At 36.8% G+C, this 17937-nt stretch overlaps 1 protein-coding gene across 1 annotated transcript in view; it reads right to left on the bottom strand.

The window, feature by feature from the left end:
- SKA2 (spindle and kinetochore associated complex subunit 2) overlaps positions 1–17937 on the bottom strand; it is a 47921-nt gene that overhangs the window by 14164 nt on the left and 15820 nt on the right. Inside the window, exon 2 of the mRNA XM_030295183.1 lies at positions 9789–9872. Coding sequence (XP_030151043.1) covers positions 9789–9872 — 84 coding nt within the window. The remainder of the gene's footprint in view (positions 1–9788; positions 9873–17937) is intronic.

The raw sequence follows: 17937 nt of genomic DNA, 5'->3' as shown, positions 1-17937 counted from the left end.
AAACTGCCAACAAAACAAAAAAGGAACCTACTCAATGGGAGAAGATATTTGCAAATGATATATCAAATAATGGATTAATATCCAAAATATTAAAAGAACTCCCACAACTCAATACCAAAAAACCCCACAGAAAATCAGATTAAAAAATGGGCAAAGAAGACTAGGGATAAAGATGGCGGCACAGGAGGGTGCTGGGCTCACCTCGTCCTGCTGATCACTTAGATTCCACCCACACCTGCCTAAATAATCCAGGAAACCTCCAGAAGACTAGCAGAACGGACTCGCCAAAGCCAAGCACAGACAAAAGGCCCACACAAGAGGGTAGGAAGGGAGGAGAGATGGTGCATGCTACACGGACTGGCGGGAGGGAGCCAGGGCAGCAGAGGGGCAGCCCACCCGGCAAGGCAGAGCCCCTGAAGTCTGGCTTGCAAAAGCAGAGGGGCCGGATACCGTGAGTTCTGACAGCCAGCGGAACTTAACATCTGGAATGTTAAAAGTCAACAGCTCTGCTCGGAGAGCGGGAAGGCGAGGACACCAGGAGGGAGAATTGTTGAACCCCGGAAGACAGAGCTCAGCTCAGCGGGGAACAAAGGCACTGGCCAGCACTATCTCCCTCTCCCATCCCTCAGTCGTAACCCCAAAGGGAACCAGTTCCCATCACCGATCTTGCTTGCACCACGCAAGCACCCAATGCTGTGCTTTTGTGGATACATCTCTCTGATGGGTTTTCCTCCCTCCCGGAGCTGCAGGGCCCCTCCCGCAGGGGACCACCAACAGCAAAGCTAGCTAAGCCTGCCCCTCCCGCCCCTGTGCACCTTGTGGATCCACCCCAGCTAATATGCCAGATCCCATTAAAGCAGCACCACAAGCCTGGCAGTGTGCAAGTAGCCTGGACGGGGGCCACACCACTCCACAGTGAGTCCGGCCCCTGGGAGAGGGGAATATAAGGTACACACCAGTCTGACTGTGGCCCCAGCGGTGGGCTGGGGACAGACATCAGGTCTGACTGCAGCCCCACCCACCAACACAAGTTACTCCAAACAGCACAGGGGAAGTGCCCTGCAGTTCTGCGCCACCCCAGGGAATACCCAAAATGATGAAATGGAAGAACTCTCCTCAAAAGAAACTCCAGGAAGTAGCAACAGCTAATGAATTGATCAAAAACGATTTAAGCAATACAACGGAACAAGAATTTAGAATAATAGTCATAAAATTAATCGCTGGGCTTGAAAAAAGCATAGAGGACAGCAGAGACTCTATTGCTACATAGATCAAGACCTAATTAATAGTCATGAGGAGTTAAAAAATGCTATAAATGAGATGCAAAATAAAATGGAGGCGACCACAGCTCGGATTGAAGAGGCAGAGGAGAGAATAGGTGAATTAGAAGATAAAATTATGGAAAAAGAGGAAGCTGAGAAAAAGAGAGATAAAAAATCCAGGAGTATGAGGGGAGAATTAGAGAACTAAGTGATGCAATCAAACAGAATAATATCCATATAATAGGAATTCCAGAAGAGGAAGAGAGACAGAAAGGGGCTGAAGGTGTACTTGAACAAATCAGTTGAGAACATCCCTGATCTGGGGAAGGAAAAAGGCATTGAAATCCAAGAGGCACACAGAACTCCCTTCAGACGTCAACTTGAATCGATCTTCTGCATGACATATCATAGTGAAACTGGCAAAATACAAGGATAAAGAGAAAATTCTGAAAGCAGCGAGGGATAAACACGCTCTAACATATAAAGGGAGACCCATAAGACTAGTGGCAGACCTATCTACTGAAACTTGGCAGGCCAGAAACAACTGGCAGGAAATCTTCAATGTGATGAACAGAAAAAATACGCAGCCGAGAATCCTTTATCCAGCAAGTCTGTCATTCAGAATAGAAGAGATAGGGGCGCCTGGGTGGCGCAGTCGGTTAAGCGTCCGACTTCAGCCAGGTCACGGTCTCGCGGTCCGTGAGTTCGAGCCCCGCGTCAGGCTCTGGGCTGATGGCTCGGAGCCTGGAGCCTGTTTCCGATTCTGTGTCTCCCTCTCTCTGCCCCTCCCCCGTTCATGCTCTGTCTCTCTCTGTCCCAAAAATAAAATAAAAAAAAAAATAAAATAAAAAAAAAAGAAGAGATAAAGGTCTTCCCAAACAAACAAAAACTGAAGGAATTCATCACCACTAAATCAGCCCTACAAGAGATCCTAAGGAGGATTCTGTGAGTGAAATGTTGCAAGGACCACAAAGTACCAGAGACATCACTACAAGCATGAAACCTACAGACATCACAATGACTCTAAACCCACATCTTTCTATAATAACACTGAACGTAAATGGACCAAATGCACCAACCAAAAGACATAGGGTATCAGAATGGATGAAAAAACAAGACCCATCTATTTGCTGTCTACAAGAGACTCATTTTAGACCTCAGGATACCTTCAGATTGAAAGTGAGGGGATGGAGAACTATCTATCATGCTACTGGAAGTCAAAAGAAAGCTGGAGTAGCCATACTTATATCACACAAACTAGACTTTAAATTAAAGGCTGTAACAAGAGATGAAGAAGGGCATTAAATAATAATTACAGGGTCCATCCATCACGAAGAGCTAACAATTATAAATGTCTATGCGCCAAATACCGGAGCCCCCAAATATATAAAACAATCACAAACATAAGCAACTTTATTGATAAGAATGTGGTAATTGCAGGGGACTTTAATATTCCACTTACAACAATAGATAGATCATCTAGACACAGGATCAATAAAGAAGCAATGAATGATACATTGAATCAGATGGACTTGACAGATATTTAGAACTCTGAATCCCAAAGCAACAGAATATACTTTCTTCTCAAGTGTACATGGAACATTCTCCAAGATAGATCACATACTGGGCCACAAAACAGCCCTTCATAAGTATAAAAGAATTGAGATCATACCATGCACACTTTCAGACCACAATGCTATGAAACTTGAAATCAACCACAGGAAAAAGTCTGGAAAACCTCCAAAAGCATGGAGGTTAAAGAACACCCTACTAAAGAATGAGTGGGTCAACCAGGCAATTAGAGAAGAAATTAAAAAATATATGGAAACAAACGAAGATGAAAATACAACAATCCAAACGCTTTGGGATGCAGCGAAGGCAGTCCTGAGAGGAAAATACATTGCAATCCAGGCCTATCTCAAGAAACAAGAAAAATACCAAATACAAAATCTAACAGCACACCTAAAGGAAATAGAAGCAGAACAGTAAAGACACCCCAAACCCAGCAGAAGAAGAGAAATAATAAAGATCAGAGCAGAAATAAACAATACAGAATCAAAAAAACTGTAGAGCAGATCAATGAAACCAAGAGTTGGTTTTTTGAAAAAATAAACAAAATTGATAAACCTCTAGCCAGGCTTCTCAAAAAGAAAAGGGAGATGACCCAAATAGATAAAATCATGAATGAAAATGGAATTATTACAACCAATCCCTCTGAAATACAAGCAATTATCAGGGAATACTATAAAAAATTATATGCCAACAAACTGGACAACCTGGAAGAAATGGACAAATTCCTAAGCACCCACACACTTCTAAAACTCAAACAGGAAGAAACAGAAAACTTAAACAGACCCATAACCAGCAAAGAAATTGAATCAGTTAACAAAAATCTCCCAACAAATAAGAGTCCAGGACCAGATGCCTTCCCTGGGGAATTCTACCAGACATTTAAAGCAGAGATAATACCTATCCTTCTCAAGCTGTTCCAAAAAATAGAAAGGGAAGGAAAACTTCCACTCATTCTATGAAGCTAGCATTGCTTTGACTCCCAAACCAGACAGAGACCCAGCAAAAAAAGAGAACTACAGGCCAACATCCCTGATGACTATGGATGCAAAAATTCTCAACAAGATACCAGCAAATCGAATTCAACACCATGTAAAAAGAATTATTCACCGATCAAGTGGGATTCATTCCTGGACTGCAGGGCTGGTTCAACATGCGCAAATCAATCAATGTGATACATCACATTAACCAAAGAAAAGATAAGAACCATATGATCCTGTCAATCGATGCAGAAAAAGCACTTGACAAAATTCAGCGTCCTTTCTTAATAAAAACCCTCGAGAAAGTCGGGATAGAAGGAACATACTTAAACGTCATAAAAGCCATTTATGAAAAGCCCACAGCTAATATCATCCTCAATGGGGAAAAACTGAGAGCTTTCCCCCTGAGATCAGGAGCAAGACAGGGATGTCCACTCTCACTGCTGTTGTTTCACATAGTGTTGGAAGTGCTAGCATCAGCAAGCAGACAACAAAAGGAAATCAAAGGCATCAAAATTGGCAAAGATGAAGTCAAGCTTTCACTGTTTTGCAGATGACATGGTATTATACATGGAAAACCCTATAGACTCCACCAAAAGTCTGCTAGAACTGATACAAGAATTCAGCAAAGTCACAGGATACAAAATCAATGTACAGAAATCAGTTACATTCTTATACACTAATAATGAAGCAACAGAAAGACAAATAAAGAAACTGATCCCATTCACAATTGCACCAAGAATCATAAAATACCTAGGAATAAACCTAACCAAAGATGTAAAAGAACTGTATGCTGAAAACTATAGAAAGCTTATGAAGGAAAGAGATAAAGAAATGGAAAAACATTCCATGCTTGTGAATTGGAAGAATAAATATTGTTAAAATGTTAATACTACCTAAAGCTATTTACACATTCAATGTAGTCCCAATCAAAATTGCACCAGCATTCTTCTCAAAGCTAGAACAAGCAACTCTAAAATTTGTATGGAACCACAAAAGACCCCAAATAGCCAAAGTAATTTTGAAGAAGAAGACCAAAGCGGGAGGCATCACAATCCCAGACTTTAGCCTCTGCTACAAAGCTGTAATCATCAAGACAGCATGGTATTGGCACAAAAACAGACACATAGACCAATGGAATAGAATAGAAACCCCAGAATTAGACCCACAAAAGTATGGCCAACTAATCTTTGACAAAGCAGAAAAGAATATCTAACAGAAAAAAGTCTCTTTAACAAATGGTGCTGGGAGAGCTGGACAACACTCAAAATGGATAAAGGACCTGAATGTGAGACAGGAAACCATCAAAACCCTAGAGGAGAAAGCAGAAAAAAAACCTCTCTGACCTCAGCCGCAGCAATTTCTTACTTGACACATCCCCAAAGGCAAGAGAATTGAAAGAAAAATGAACTATTAGGACCTCATGAAGATAAAAAGCTCCTGCAATGCAAAGGAAACAATCAACAAAACTAAAAGGCAACCAACGGAATGGGAAAATATATTTGCAAATGACATATTGGACAAAGGGCTAGTATCCAAAATCAAAAAGAACTCACCAAACTCCACACCCGAAAAACAAATAATCCAGTGAAGAAGTAGGCAGAAAACATGAATAGACACTTATCTCAAGAAGATATCCAGATGGCCAACAGGCACATGAAGAGATGCTCAACATCGTTCCTCATCAGGGAAATACAAATCAATACCACACTCAGATACCACTCCATGCCAGTCAGAGTGGCTAAAATGAACAAATCAGGAGACTATAGATGCTGGAGAGGATGTGGAGAAACGGGAGCCCTCTTGCACTGTTGGTGGGAATGCAAACTGGTGCAGCCGCTCTGGAAAACAGTGTGGAGGTTCCTCAAAAAATTAAAAATAGATCTACCCTATGACCCAGCAATAGCACTGCTAGGAATTTACCCAAGGGATACAGGAGTGCTGATGCATAGGGGCACTTGTACCCCAATGTTTATAGCAGCACTTTCAACAATAGCCAAATTATGGAAAGAGCCTAAATGTCCATCAATTCATGAAGGGATAAAGAAATTGTGGTTTATATACACAATGGAATACTAGTTGGCAATGAGAAAGAATGAAATATGGCCTTTTGTAGCAACGTGGATGGAACTGGAGAGTGTTATGCTAAGTGAAATAAGCCATACAGAGAAAGACAGATACCATATGGTTTCACTCTTATGTGGATCCTGAGAAACTTAACTGAACACCATGGTGGAGGGGAAGGAAAAAAAAAAAAAAGGTTAGAGAGGGAGGGAGCCAAAACATAAGAGACTCTTAAAAACTGTGAACAAACCGATGGTTGATGGGGGATGGGAGGGAGGGGAGGGTGAGTGAGGGGTACTGAGGAGGGCACCTTGTTGGGATGAGCACTGGGTGTTGTATGGAAACCAATTTGACAATAAATTTCATATTAAATAATAATAATAATAATAATAATAATAATAATAATAAAAAGAAAGACTGAGAAATGGAGTGAGGGTAGCCACAGGGAAAGCTGGTAATGCCTATGTTGGGGCCTCTTCTTTGCTACAGAAGAGCAAGGAAAAGTTAGAGGTGTCATCTTTATTTTGTGTGATATAGACTCTTAATCCAGACAAACAGGCTGCTAAACAAAGTTGGAAGAACAGAGATCAATAAATAGATGAAGACTTATTAGCTACATGCTTTCTCTTTGAGCCATGTCCATCTGTTGCCTGAAGCATCTTCTTCCTCTGAAGAGGAAACAACAGAAGTTGCAAGAAGATAACCCACTGGCACAGGAACACAGCAGGCTTAAAAAATTCTCAAAGTGATTGCTAGAATTAAAGCTATAATTTACTAGCACCAGTGCCTCCTGCACAATATTCTTGAGCAAATTGCATAACCAAATATAACAGCCTCATTAAAAAACATGATATTCAAAAAGGCCTAACACATGACCTTTCTTTAGATACTACAAAACAGCAGAAAAGAAGTGCGGGAAGTAAATGACAAATGAAAAATTCACATAAGTAAAATGATTTTTCCAATATGCAAGAGAATTGGACAATTCTTGGTTTCTAAACATCATTTCCCTGTAAAAGGAACTAATTTCTTTGAATGAAGTATTGGTAATGGTTTGGATAGAAGGTACAATGTGACTTAATGCACCAGAAAGCAAAAAAGTGCACAAAGACTGATTGAGGAGGCACTGAGGGGTCCTCCCCACTGGACAACTTTGAGGAGATGAAGTATTAAAAGCAATGGTGTTTACAATAGTTATTGATATATTGAACAAAAACAAGTTTCCAAGTCCATAGGAAAGGAAAGAAAGGAGGGGACAGTGAAAATTTATTTTCACAGAAGAATACTGGGTAAAAAATACACAATTAGTGAGAGAATTACAAAATCACGTTTTTGCAATCACTGATATAATTTATTCAGGCAGATATCATCACTGGGTTCTATAGCCAATGGATGAACAGGATATCAACAAACTCTCAAAGTATTTTTTAATAATGTATGAACATGACAGGAGACATCTTAATCAAATTATCAAACTTAACATCTCTCTGGATATGATACAATGTGATGTTAACAACATTATCTATTGTATTCTGATGAAAATATCCAAACGGAAGCTATTCGCAAGTAAATAATCAGAAAAATCAAAATTACAGACTAATTTATAAGACAACAGGCCTAGATTCTTTAATTAAAAAGTCAATGTCATTAATGATAAAAACAGGTAAGACAGGGGACAGGTATAAATAAAAAGGCAATAAAGAAACTTGATAACAAAAACAAAAACAAAAACAAAAAAATGGGCAGAGGACCTAAATAGATAGTTTTCCAAAGAAGACATACAGATGGCCAACAGATACATGAAAAGATGCTCTATATCACTAATCATCAGAGAAATGCAAATCAAAACTGCAACAAAATAACACCTTATACCTATCAAATGGCTAGTACCAAAAAAGACAAGAAATAATAAGTGTTGATGAGAATGTAGAGAAAACGGAAATTTTATGCACTGTCAGTGGGAATGCAAATTGGTGCAGCCACTGTGGAAAATAGTATGGAGGTTCCTCAGAAAATTGAAAATGAAAATACCTTATGATCCAGTTAATTCCACTAGTATTTAGTATTTACCCAAAGAGAATACACACACACAGACACACACACACTAAAGAAAACAAAAAGGCTAACTGGAAAAGATACATGCACACCTATGTTTATTACAGCATTACTTTACAATAGCAAAAATATAGAAGCAACCTATGTGTTAGATGAATATAAAGAAAATGTGGTATCTATGTATGATGGAATATTACCCAATCATAAAAACGAATGAAAGCTTGTCATTTGGAACAACATGTTGGGACAAAAAGGTATTATGCTAAGTGAAAATAAGTCAGAGAAAGACAAATACCATATGATTTTGCTTATATGTAGAAACCAAAAAACAAAACAAATGAACAAACAAAGCAGAAACCATCATAAATACAGAGAACAAACTGGCAGTTGCCAGAGGGGAGAAGGATGATGGGATGGACAAAACGGATGAAGGGAGTGGGTGGTAGAAGCTTCTAGTTATGGAATGAATAAGTCACAGGATGAAATGTACAGCATAGGGAATATAAATCAATGATACTGTTATAGTGTTGTATGGTAAGAGATGGTAGTAACTACAGTTGTATTGAGCATAGATAGCATAATGTATAGAGTTGTCCACTCACTATGTTGTACACCTGAAACTAATGTAACATTCTGTGTCAACTAACTTCAATAAAACAATGGGGTTTTTTTTGGGGGGGGGAGGGAGGGGAATAAAAAGAAGTGTTATTTTAATTTGCACTTCCACCTAATTCAAAATAATTCCTAATTGTATAAAAATTTTTTTCAAAATTATATGATATTTCTTGTCTGTTGGCAAGTGCTGTCAGAGAGAAACATTATAAGTGGTCAATTAATGTTAACAGACAATGCTTAAAAACTATCTCCTTAGGGTGCCTGGGTGGCTCAGTGGATTAAGCGTCCAACTTCAGCTCAGGTCATGATCTCGGGGTTCATGGGTTCCAGCCCTGCATGGGGCTCTGACTGGTAGTACGAAGCCTGGTTGGGATTCTCTCTCTCTCCTTCTCTGCCCATTCCCCACTTGTACTCTCTCTCTCTCTCTCTCTCTCTCTCTCTCTCTCTCTCAAATATAAACTTAAAAAAAAAAAAACTACTTTAAAATAATTGTTTATATCTCCATGGGCATGTGGACACATAGTTATAATTTTATGGTATATAAACAGAGTTAATATTTCTAATCAATCTAAACTTAGAATAACTAAGTACATAATTTTATGCAAAAATCACAGTTCATATAACAAATTTATAGTACATCATCATCTTCCTCAGAGAGTATCGTGACTGCCATGGTTTCTCCTTTCTTATTTAACCACTACTCTAGAGATAACTATACTCTCAGAATTTCAGAGGCTTCCACAGTAGTTGGTACCTTTGGATTCAATAATTCTTGGTTAAGGGTTAAAAAAAAGTAGCCAGGGCACCTGCGTGGCTCAGTCAGTTAAGCATCCAACTTTGGCTCAGGTCATGGTCTCACAGTTCTTGAGTTTGAGCCCCATATCAGGTGAGCTCGAGTCCTGCACCAGGTAAGCTTGAGCCCCGCTTCGGGTTTCTCTCTCTCCCTCTCTCTCTCTCTCTTTCACTCTCTCTGCCCTCGTGGGATTCTCTCTCTCTCTCAAAATAAATAAATAAATAAATAAATAAATAAATAAATAAATAAATAAATAAGTAAGAGCCACAAATTTCCTTGACTATGGGTATAATCTCTCTGGTATGCTGTGATCAAGTTTCCAACACAAAAATATTTTAAGGTTCTATAAATTTATTACTTAATAATTTAAATTATACTGCTATTAGAAATACTATCAGAAAATCTTTTAATAAAATAATCTGTTAAAAATATATTTCTTTTGCAGATTACCTTGCCTGCTGTATCAGGATTAGTCTTGATTTCATATTCCAGCCTGTATTGAATGTAATCCAGATCAGAGTCAGCTTTCTGGAACTAGAGATCAGCATAAATCATTTTTTGTGAACCAAAAGACATACTAATAAACATGATAACTGTTAACTATTCTTTTATATTTACATTTTTTTAGCATTTCAATATGAAATATACTAATTTTAGAAATATGGAAATAAGTATATAAAACCATCATTTATAATACCCATGCTTCTATTAAAAATTTAAAAACTAGTTAACATTTTGAAAGTTGTTTCTCTATGCATCTCTCTTAGATTTAGAGCTAAAATTAAGACACTAAGTAACCACTGTCACATATTAACACAAGAACTAACAACAGTTTCCAAAATTCCCAAGATCGGTGACACTCTCATCAGTTAGGTACTGTTTTTCTAACTCTGGTAGGAAATGTTCAAGTTAAAACACACAACAAATTTATTTTCAGGGATACCTGCAATGTTACCATCATCTGCAACCCCATTAAACAATGAACTACGAGTGTTTGCCACACAGACCAAAATTAGATACCTTAAAGAGACATAAATTATACAAGAAAAGGCTACATATAGTACAGGAGTAGTAGTCTGAATAACCCCAGTTTACTGAACCTGAGTCCAAGCATGGGTCCTTGATCTGCAGTAAATCTCTAAGGGAGAGAAAAAAGGGGAAAACTAGCACAGGCTGTAAAATACATGTGTGCGTACATATAGAAAAGTTGGGAAGCATATAGATCAGAGTGTTAAAAGTGGTCTATCTCTAAATGTGGTATAAATATAAAGTATTCTTAATTTTTGGAAATTGTGCTTCTTTTACATAATCTTAAAGCATGTGCTCTCTTGAATTTATCAAGGAAACAACCAGGATCCTTTGAGTTTACTATGAAAGGCAAAACATGTTTTTTTCAGGAATAGTCTCCCATTCCTAGGCCACAACCAAGAAGACTGCTTTGGGGAGAAGGTTCAGACCTTACCAAGGGGTTAGGCTCTGGACTAAAGATTGGTTCTTCATATTTTGAAGCCTTAGTGGAAAGAACAAAAGCCAACAAAAACTGTTAAAAGTAGTCATCAGGTCTAATGAGAAATGATGTACAGATATTTTTGTTATAAAAAAAAAAGGTAAACTGAGACTTCTACTTCGGAATGTGGAGTAAGATAAAATGGGTCTCAGAAGTTAAAATGCTTGTAAGGTCAGAACTGTCAAATTGAACAGAGTATCAGAAATACACTAAAGCTTCTATCACTAATAATTTCTCTCATTATTGGCCTAAATTTGAATGGAATACTTTGTAATTACCAAAATTCTATCTTTATAACCGAAACCTTTTGGAATAGAAATAGAAGAAAAAGAGAAAGTCAGTTTTTGTTTTTAATTTTTTTCTAAGAATCTGTATCTGATTTCCATCTCTAACAGCAGGGAGTTGCTATGAATCAGAAAAACAAATATAGAAGTTGTTAATTAAAACCTATACTTAAAATGTTTTTCAGGGGCACCTGGGTGGTTAAGTGTCCACCAGTTAAGTGTCAGACTTCGGCTCAAGTCATGATCTCATGGTTCATGAGTTCAAGCCCCACATCGGGCTCTGTGCTGACAGCTCAGAGTCTGAATCCTGCTTCAGATTCTGTGTCTCCTTCTCTCTCTGACCCTCCCCCACTCACACTCTGTCTCTGTCTCTCAAAAATAAATAAACGTTGAAAAAAAATTTTTAAGTGTTTTCCAAAAATGAAGGTTTTTTATTTGCTTATACACTTGCCAGATTAGATGTCATGATTAAATTGTACAATGATTAGATTTCATTAAGCAGATTACTAATTACTACATATGCATATGTGTATGTATATAAAGAAAATTCCTGTTGGCATAATTTCCCATATTGAAATATGCTTGGGGATTAACTTTTCCTTTACATTAAAAAAAAAAAAACTTACTAACCTATATAGCATGTGGATGGAAAATATGGGGAAAGGGAAAGGGACAAGGGAGAGGGCAAATCCAATTAACAAAGACTCAAAGCATTCAAGACCTGATTTGTTTAATGATTGAAAAAGACTACACTCTCATGGCTTTATATATAGTTCAAGGCATTATATAACAGTCTAAAGCATAATTTTATTTTTTAAAAGATTTTATTTTTAAGTAATCTCTACACCCAATGTGGGGCTCAAACTCACAACCCTGAGACCAAGAGTCACATGTTCCACCAACTGAGCCAGCCAGATACCCTTAAAGCATAATTTTAAATAAAAGTTTCTAAAAGTTTTGAGTTATCACAGAATTCTAAGAATTATGGGATCTGTGACTCCAGGGTCACCTCAAGGCAGAATCTTTCAACCTACTGAATGGGAGAAGATATTGCAAAAGACATACCTGATAAAGGGTTAATATCCAAAATATGTAAAGAACTGCCACACCTCAACACCCCCAAAAAACAAATAATCCAATCAAAAAATGGGCAGAAGACATGAACAGATATTTCTCCAAAGATATATAGATGGCCAACAGACACATGAAAAGATGTTCAACATCACTCATCATCAGGGAAATGCAAATCAAAACCACAGTGAGAGATCAGTTCACACCTGTCAGAATAGCTAAAATAAAAAACTCAAGAAACAGCAAGTTTGGTAAGGACATAGAGAAAAAGGAACGCTTATGCAGTCTTGGTGGGAATGCAAACTGGTGCAGCCACTGTGGAAAATAGTATAGAGGTTCCTCAACAAGTTAAAACTAGAACTACCTTACGATCCAGTAATTGCACTACTGAATATTTACCCAAAGAATACAAAACATTAATTCAAGGAGATATATTCACCCCGATGTTTATTGTAGCATTATTTACAATAGCCAAACTATGGAATCAGCCCAAGTGTCCATTGATAAATGAATAGATAAAGAATATGTGATATATATACACATACACACACATACATAATGGAATACTATTGGGCAATTAAAAAGAATGAAATCTAGCCATTTCCAACAATATAGATAGAGCTAGAGAGTATCTAGTGAAATAAGCCAGTCAGAGAAAGACAAATACCATATGATTTCACTCATATGTATTATTTAAGAAACAAAAAAATGAACAAAGGAAAAAGGAAGACAGAGAGAAACCAAAAAACACTTAACCACAGAGAGCAAACAGAGGGGATATGGGGGGATAGGTGAAATATGTGAAGGGGATTAAGAGTACCCTTATCTTTATGAGCACTGAGTAATATATGGAACTGTTGAATCACTGTATTTTACACCTGAAAGTAATATAAAACTGTATGTTAACTACACTGGAACTAAAAAAAAAAAAAAAAAAAAAAAAAAAAATCTTTACTCTAGGAGACTTTTAACTTGTTTATGAAATGGAAATTCTTAAACAGATGTGGTGGTTTTTAATTTGATATTTTAGTTCTGCTTAAAGTTTAACCAGCATAATCTCAAAGACCATTTAACAATGTTTTCTTTTCAAGACAGCAGTTTTAGCTATGGCTTCCTGTTATACCTTGAGGTCCACTATTTATTAAAATCATCAAAATGGGGCACCTGGGTGGCTCAGTCGGTTAAGTGTACAACTCTTGATTTCAGCTCAAGTCATGATCTCTCCATTTATGAGATGTAGTCCCAAGTTGGGCTCTGTGCTGACAGCATGGAGGCTGCTAGGGATTCTCTCTCTACTGCACTTTCCTTCTCTCAAAATAAATAAATAAACTTTTTAAAAATATAAAATAAAATCATCGAACTGTATCAACAATAAGTGGTTCCTGCTTTTAAGTAACTTACATTTTAATAAGATACCAAAGAGGGTGCTTCCAATCAATGATATGATAAACTCAGCTAAATTTTCAAAACTGTTTGCAAACCACAATTGTTAAACACAGGTATAACTAAAATTTAAATTCTATAAATGTACCACTAAATAAATTATTAAAAATAAATACATACTAAAAAACCATAACTTCCTAGTTATTTTACTATATATTACTATTATATATGCTCTTGAGATCTATCATATGTACATAGTGAAAATACTGTATCATGTGCTACTACTGTGCATGTCGTCCCAAATCCACTTTCAATGACATCATGCTGGTAATTTGAAATCGGTCAAGGTGTAAATATTTACACCAGGGAAACTGGCAAATGCTAAAAATCAGGATTTCCCACCTCTTCCTCCCCCTAGCTGCTATGTATACTTACTTCTGCTTTAAAAAGATTTTTTAAAATTCCCACCCCCACCTTGAGTAATGTACCCACATTTCTATTTGAAAAATATTTCAGAAGTTACACAGAATAGTAAACAGACTTTCAAAGACAGGGGGAGGAGGGAATGGGGAGTTACCGTTCAATGGGTACAGAGTTTCAGTTAGGAAAAATGAAGAAGTTCTGGAAATGCATGGTGGTAATGGTTATGCAACAATAAGAATGTACTTAATACTACTGAACTGTAAACTTAAAATTGATAAAATGGTAAATTTTGTTATATATATTTTATCACAATTAAAAACTTTTTAAAAGAAAAAGCTTGAAAGTAGAATGGGAAAACAGCTTGAAAGTAGAATGTAATCCTCTATGAAAAATTGAACAGAATATTTTGTGATAATACACAGGGCAAGTATTTACTCATTAGTGAATCAGTGGGCTAGGGAATAAGCAGGGAACAAAAAAGAAAAGGATACCAATGCAATTGTTCAAGATTCACTGATTTGAACTCTTCATTTTATAAATGAAGAAATAGTCTAGGGGCGCCTGGGTGGCTCAGTGGGTTATCGCCCAACTTTGGCTCAGGTGATGATCTCACAGTTCTGTTTGTGAGTCCGAGCCCCAGGATGGGGATCTCAGCTGTCAGCACAGAGCCTGCTTCAGATCCTCTATCCCCCAATCTCTCTGCCCCTCCCCTGCTCAGGTGCGCACATATGATGTGTGCTCTCTCTCTCAAAAATAAACATTTAAAAATAAAAAAATCTAAGTGATTTGCCTCTAGTTCTATTTTCATTAGTATGTTTTTTAAGCAGTTGAACCAAAGTCTATATGTGATATACATAACATTAAAGCCAATAAAAGTCACATAGATGGGGGACAAATGTAAAGACTTTACCTAAAGTTAAAGTTTAAAGTTTGGGTTTTTTTCAGTTTCAAATCTATCACTGGTTAGCCTATTAAAAAACTCCCTCTGGGGGCACCTGGGTGGCTCAGTTAATTAAGTGTTGGTACTCTTGATTTTGGTTCAGGTCATGATCTCGCAGTTCGTGGGCCCCACCCTGACAGCACAGAGCCTGCTTGGGATTCTCTCTCTCCCTCTCTCCGCCCCTGCCCTGCTTGTGCTCACTTGCTCTCTCAAAATAAATAAACTTAAAAAAAATAATAAATAAATAAAATAAATTTATAAAAATTCCCTCTGAACACAATCTAGTCGTATGATCCAGCAAAAAGAAAAGGATTGAGATACATGGTAAAAGTTCTAACCCTGTTATCCCTAACAAGCTATGTGGCCCTAAGTAAGTCTTCCATCTCTCTGGGTTTCTTCTATTAAATGAGAGAGTTGGAAATCTAAGGTCCCCTTCAACACTATCATTCTATTATTTCATAATTCTACAAATAAACCCTTTTAATTTATCAAAATGTTAAAATTTAGAAGATAAATTTCTTCCTAAGACATTAAAAATCAACATTTGAGTTTCAGATTTAAGGTTTATATTAAGAATTAGCTTCTACTATTTGTTTTCTTCCTAAACAAAGATGAATGTTGCTTCAGTTTCAGCTACATAGTTTCTGCAACCTGCCCATTGTTCTTCCCAAACACCAAAACCCTATAAGCAATATTGCACTACTCAGAGCTATTTACACAGCAGAGACAATATCGATAGGGTTCTAGGATCTGGTCATAAAAGGAAAACTTTTTAGTCACATGGTAGGAAATTTCCTGACCAATTAATATAGTCTCCAAAATTCATTAATGTCTGATTAATGGAGCAAATTGATACTGCTAAACATCATTCACTAGCCCTTGTCAGTTTTAAATTAGTCTCTTAAAGCCTTGTAAACAGTGAGGTTACTCTTTACACTCCACCTTAGCCAAAAGGCTGAGAAGCAATGTGAGGTTACTCTTTATTTACCTTTAAGTGACATTATTCTTAGGAACATTATAATATTTAAAATAAAAAACTAGTGCTTTAAAGAAAAAACACACAAGACAATCATATTTTCAGAAGCCAGTTTTCTTCTAAATCAGAAACAAAAATAAATGGAAATTTTTATACCCATCCTGAGAGTGATAAATAAAATATGCAATTTAGCTGGGAAAAGTCCATTGAGATCAACATTAAAGCCCCAAAGACAGCCAAATTACATTCTGCCATTTGAATATCCTTGGAAACAGACTGGGACTGTAAGGAAGATACTTAAAAAAATGGAAAAAGGAATAGTTTAGGAAATAACTTTGAATTTTACAATATGCTACAAATTTCATAAACATATAATATTGTTATACTAGTTTTATTATAATTGGCTTAAGGCTTTAAAGTAAATGGCACACTGTATTACATACCACTCAACTGCAAGGAGGAAAGAACTGCAGACCAAGTTAAAAAAACTTCCTTTTACAAACAACCTATAGATTCTTACTGCCACAATAGAGCTCCCTTTTAAAAGGACCAATGCTGTAAAAAAGCAAACACATCGGCTTATGAGTTTGTCTCAACAGCATCAAATCACAGGAAAAGGAAGAAATACAGCAGTCTTGTCTGAGATGAGAGGAGTTGGTAGAGGTACATTCTAGACTCAGTAGCTAGGCTTAAAAATACATTTTATAGGGGCACCTGGGTAGTGCAGTCAGTTGAGCATCTGACTTCAGCTCGGGTCATGAGCTCATGGTTCATGAGTTCAAGCCCGGCATCAGGCTCTGTGCTGACAGCTCAGAGCCTGGAGCCTGCTTCAGATTCTGTCTCCCTCTCTCTCTCTGCCCCTCCCCCCCACTCACTCTCTCTGTCTCTTTCTCAAAAACAAACATTAAAAATTTTTAAAAAAGAAATACATTTAACTTAGAAACATTACTTAATGGGAGAACTGGGCATTGTAATACTTCCAGATCTAGGTTATATTATCAACCAAAGAATCCAATATTTTTTGTTTTGGGTTGTTTTTTTTTTTTCCCAAAGAATCTAATACTTAATGAATGCACCCCTCTCTCCAATGCAGATTTTGAAACACCTTTATCTACCCTCATTTTCTTTTATTCATGGCTCCAGCTTACCATTTCATTTATTATAATCATTTGCTCAGTAGCATCACCACTTGATTTCAAATGTCTTGATGGAAAAAGCCCTGTCTTCCTTTTTATATCCCTGAGTTTTTAATATACAACCAAATGTTCAATGACAAAAAGGAAGATGAAAGAACATTCATTACTTTGAAAGAACAAACAGCGTGGGAACCCAACCACCATCTAAAGCCTATTTTAAGAAGAAATATTTGAAGTTCTCAACAAGTTGAGGGCCACCTCTAATGTATACAAAATCACAATTGTTTTTTGTATATTTCTGCTGGAGACTTGATTATCCCATCTCTTCCAAATAGAACACATGCCAATGCATGTCTAAAACTGATAAGCACTAATATGCACAAGCACCAGGTTGCAGACATGTTATTTCCAGTAAATAGTAACATCAAAGCAGAAGAAAGTGAGCAGAAGCTCCAAGTTCATCAGGTTCTAATATGTAGGCTTATAATTATTACATTATTATTATTATTACTGTTATTGTACTACCCTACAATTATTAGGGTAGTACACATACGCAAGCCCTTGCCTATAAAAGATTGGTTTTATCAGTTGAAGGTAGTCTATTTAACTTTTTTAAAGCTTTCAGAATCCTAGATTATTTGTGTTAAGTGTCCTATGGACACATAATGGATTACAGGGCCAGATTTTCAAAATATATTTAACAAACTTGGTTTAGAAAAACAATAGTCCAAAAGATATACCTACAAAAAAATACCTATTTTACCTATGTCTTAATAGTCATAGAATTGAAGGGTGTTTTTCATTTCACATATCTGTCTTCTAATAAATTACAATGAACATATATTACATGCATAAAAATTATTTAAAGCAGTTTTTTTT

The sequence above is a fragment of the Lynx canadensis genome, chromosome E1 (assembly GCF_007474595.2).
Source record: "Lynx canadensis isolate LIC74 chromosome E1, mLynCan4.pri.v2, whole genome shotgun sequence".
In the NCBI taxonomy this organism is placed as follows: Eukaryota; Metazoa; Chordata; class Mammalia; order Carnivora; family Felidae; genus Lynx; species Lynx canadensis.
This window is presented reverse-complemented; position numbering and strand designations above follow the sequence as displayed.